We start from the raw sequence: 2721 nt of genomic DNA on the forward strand, positions 1-2721 counted from the left end.
TGTAGGCTGCCGGGGATTCCCATGATGCACTGGGTGTTTCTTCTTCACTCAGTGTGTGTCTAAACACCTTTATTGCTTTACAGTAAAAAGCAACTGTTTTGGGGATTTACCCCTCAGCCTGACATGGCTCAGAGACACCACTGTGTGGGAGCGAAACACAACAGTTCCACAATCAAACTGTACATTTAACCTCAGTTCATGTCATCAAAGTTCATGAAGTGGTGAAGCATGAACTCCTGCCTCTATAGATACGTGGGGCGGACCTTCTTGCAGCTTTACGTGTGGACGGGATTATTTTTTAAAATGAAAACGGAAAATCTCAGTTTTCAAAAATACCCGTGTACGTGTGGACGCAGCCTTATCCACTCTGAATGACATGCTGATGTCCTCGCTGTAGATCCTGCTGATCAACACGTTGATGCCTCGCTCACTCCTGACACACAGCGTGATGTCATCCATGTACAGGAGGAAGCAGAAGGTCAGTCTCATGTTTATATTTTACTGTTCCACATGATGACTGAGAGACTCCCACTAATAATGACAGCCATCTCTTTAACTTCCACAGCACATGCAGAGGACCTTCACCTCAGGATGGTGCTTGTTGGGAGAACGGGAGTTGGGAAGAGTGCATCAGGAAACACCATCTTGGGAAGAAAAGCCTTTAAATCTACATCCTCTTTTGCTTCAGTGACGTCAGAGTGTCAGAAGGAAACAGGAGAGGTGGAAGGACAGACGCTGGCTGTCGTCGATACTCCGGGCCTGTTTGACATCACCGTGTCTGAGTTGGAGGTGAAGGAACAGTTTGTTAGATGCATCTCCTTTGTTGCTCCTGGTCCTCATGTGTTCCTGATCGTCATCCAGATTGGCAGATTCACCAAAGAAGAACAAGAAACAGTGAAAATCCTTCAGGAGATATTTGGAAAAGAAGCAGCAGATTATACTATGGTGCTGTTCACACATGGAGATGATGTGGACAATGAAGCTAACATAGACACATTAATAAATGGAAATCAGCGTCTGCACGGCTTCATCAGTCAGTGTGGTGGAGGATATCATGTTTTTAAGAACAGAAGTGAGGATGTCTCTCAGGTCAGGGAGCTGCTGGAGAAGATCAACACCATGGTTCAGAGCAACGGAGGAAAATGTTACACCAATGAGATGCTGCAGGAGGCTGAGAGAGCCGTCAGAGAAGAGACTGAACGTATTCAGAGAGAAGATACAGAGATGGTGGAAGAAGAAGAAGCAGGAGGTGCAGGAGGACAGGAAGAGAAAAAGAAGAAGTTCCTGAAGAGTGTGGGTATCGGAGCGGGTGCTGGAAGTGTGCTGGGTCCAGTGGGAGCAGCACTGGGAGCGGCAGTGGGAGCTGCTGTTGCAGCAGCGAAAGAGAAACAATGTGTCATACTGTGATATGAAAAGCAATTTTAATGTTATCATCATCATTAGTTACTGATCATCTGACCTGTAAGAAGTTATTTTCATTCACAACCATCAGTCAGTCATATTATGGATTAAAATTATATTATGGATAATTTGACAGCTGCCAAACTGCACCTGACTCCCTGAATCAGTATCCAACACATTTTTGTTCCTGTGTAATAAAAATAAAATGTTTCTTTGTAACTAAAAAGCTCCGTGAAATCCAGAGTGGATCTGTGGCAGGATGTCAGCTGTGCAACAAGCCCAGTTGTGAAATTTCCTCACAAATAAATATTTCACAGTCACCTGTTGAAGTCATCACAACAAAGAGGAAGTGATCGGGACTGACAGCAACTCAGCCATGAAGTGGTTGGCCACGTAAATCAGTGAGCAGGGGCAGGTGAGGCGCAGAGTGAACGTAGGTCACCAGCTTTCTGCAGAGCCAATCACGACGGACCTCCAAACTTCAGATTAGCTTCATGGAATGAGTTTCCATGGTGACCAGAGCACTACATCCAAACACCAAGCGTAGACCAAAACATTGGATGCAGTAGTCTTGCTGTAAACTGCCTAATGTACTTCTTAGTTGTGGTCACTTCCTAATTGGATCAAATTATTTGCTCTTGCTAACTTGACAAAAACATTCAAAAACGCATCATCAGTCCTCTAAGTCCATATTCTAATTTTTAAAATCTTCTTGGGTCCTCATCAGTGATGTTCAGTATTCAGATTGTTACACAAAGAAAAGTAAAGTAACATGCATTAGCTGCTACTTTTCCTAAAAATACTGCCGTATGTTACTTGCCTCATCTCTGGCTCCAGTGCCACACTCCAACACAAATCCCTACCCTAATGAGGACACACATACATTGTTACTTTTAACTTTTACATATCAACCCAAAGCAAAGATAAACACCAATCCAAACAGACTTTAAAGTGGTCGCCACGGTGATTCTGGTGTAAAATAATGAGCATGTAGAAATGGAGGCTGCAGCCTGGCTGCTCGTCAGCCTGTTGAAGTTCAGTCCTGAAAGGCTGAATCGTACTGTGCCACCATATTCCTCCTCAATCAGCGGAGCGTGCAAGAAGGAAAACAATGCCTGTCCTTTGATTTTTTCCTTTTCTCTCTGTCTAGCATGCAGATAACTGAATAACCTTTGTAATTCAACTACAGTAGTATAACAGGTACTGTAATATAATTACTAGCTGGCTTATGGCCCTTTGTGCTGGGATCATGGTACTGGTCCCAGCACAAAGTAAAGGGTTGCTTCAGGCATAAAAATGCCTGTTGGCCAACTGGGTGCT

The 2721-nt window shown here is 44.0% G+C and overlaps 1 protein-coding gene across 1 annotated transcript; it reads left to right on the forward strand.

The window, feature by feature from the left end:
* The first annotated feature begins 569 nt into the window (after positions 1-569).
* Positions 570-2636, forward strand: LOC102299598 (GTPase IMAP family member 7-like). The gene has a single exon (XM_005953529.3). The coding sequence runs from the start codon at positions 592-594 to the stop codon at positions 1405-1407; it is 816 nt and encodes a 271-aa protein (XP_005953591.2). The 5' UTR covers positions 570-591; the 3' UTR covers positions 1408-2636.
* Positions 2637-2721: the final 85 nt, after the last annotated feature.

The sequence above is a fragment of the Haplochromis burtoni genome, unplaced genomic scaffold (genome assembly GCF_018398535.1).
Source record: "Haplochromis burtoni strain Fernald_Lab_line unplaced genomic scaffold, NCSU_Asbu1 Contig_4977, whole genome shotgun sequence".
In the NCBI taxonomy this organism is placed as follows: domain Eukaryota; kingdom Metazoa; phylum Chordata; class Actinopteri; order Cichliformes; family Cichlidae; genus Haplochromis; species Haplochromis burtoni.

Excerpts from the sequence above, each read along its gene's own strand:
- LOC102299598 (XM_005953529.3), top strand. The coding sequence starts at position 592 with ATGGTGCTTGTTGGGAGAACGGGAGTTGGGAAGAGTGCATCAGGAAAC.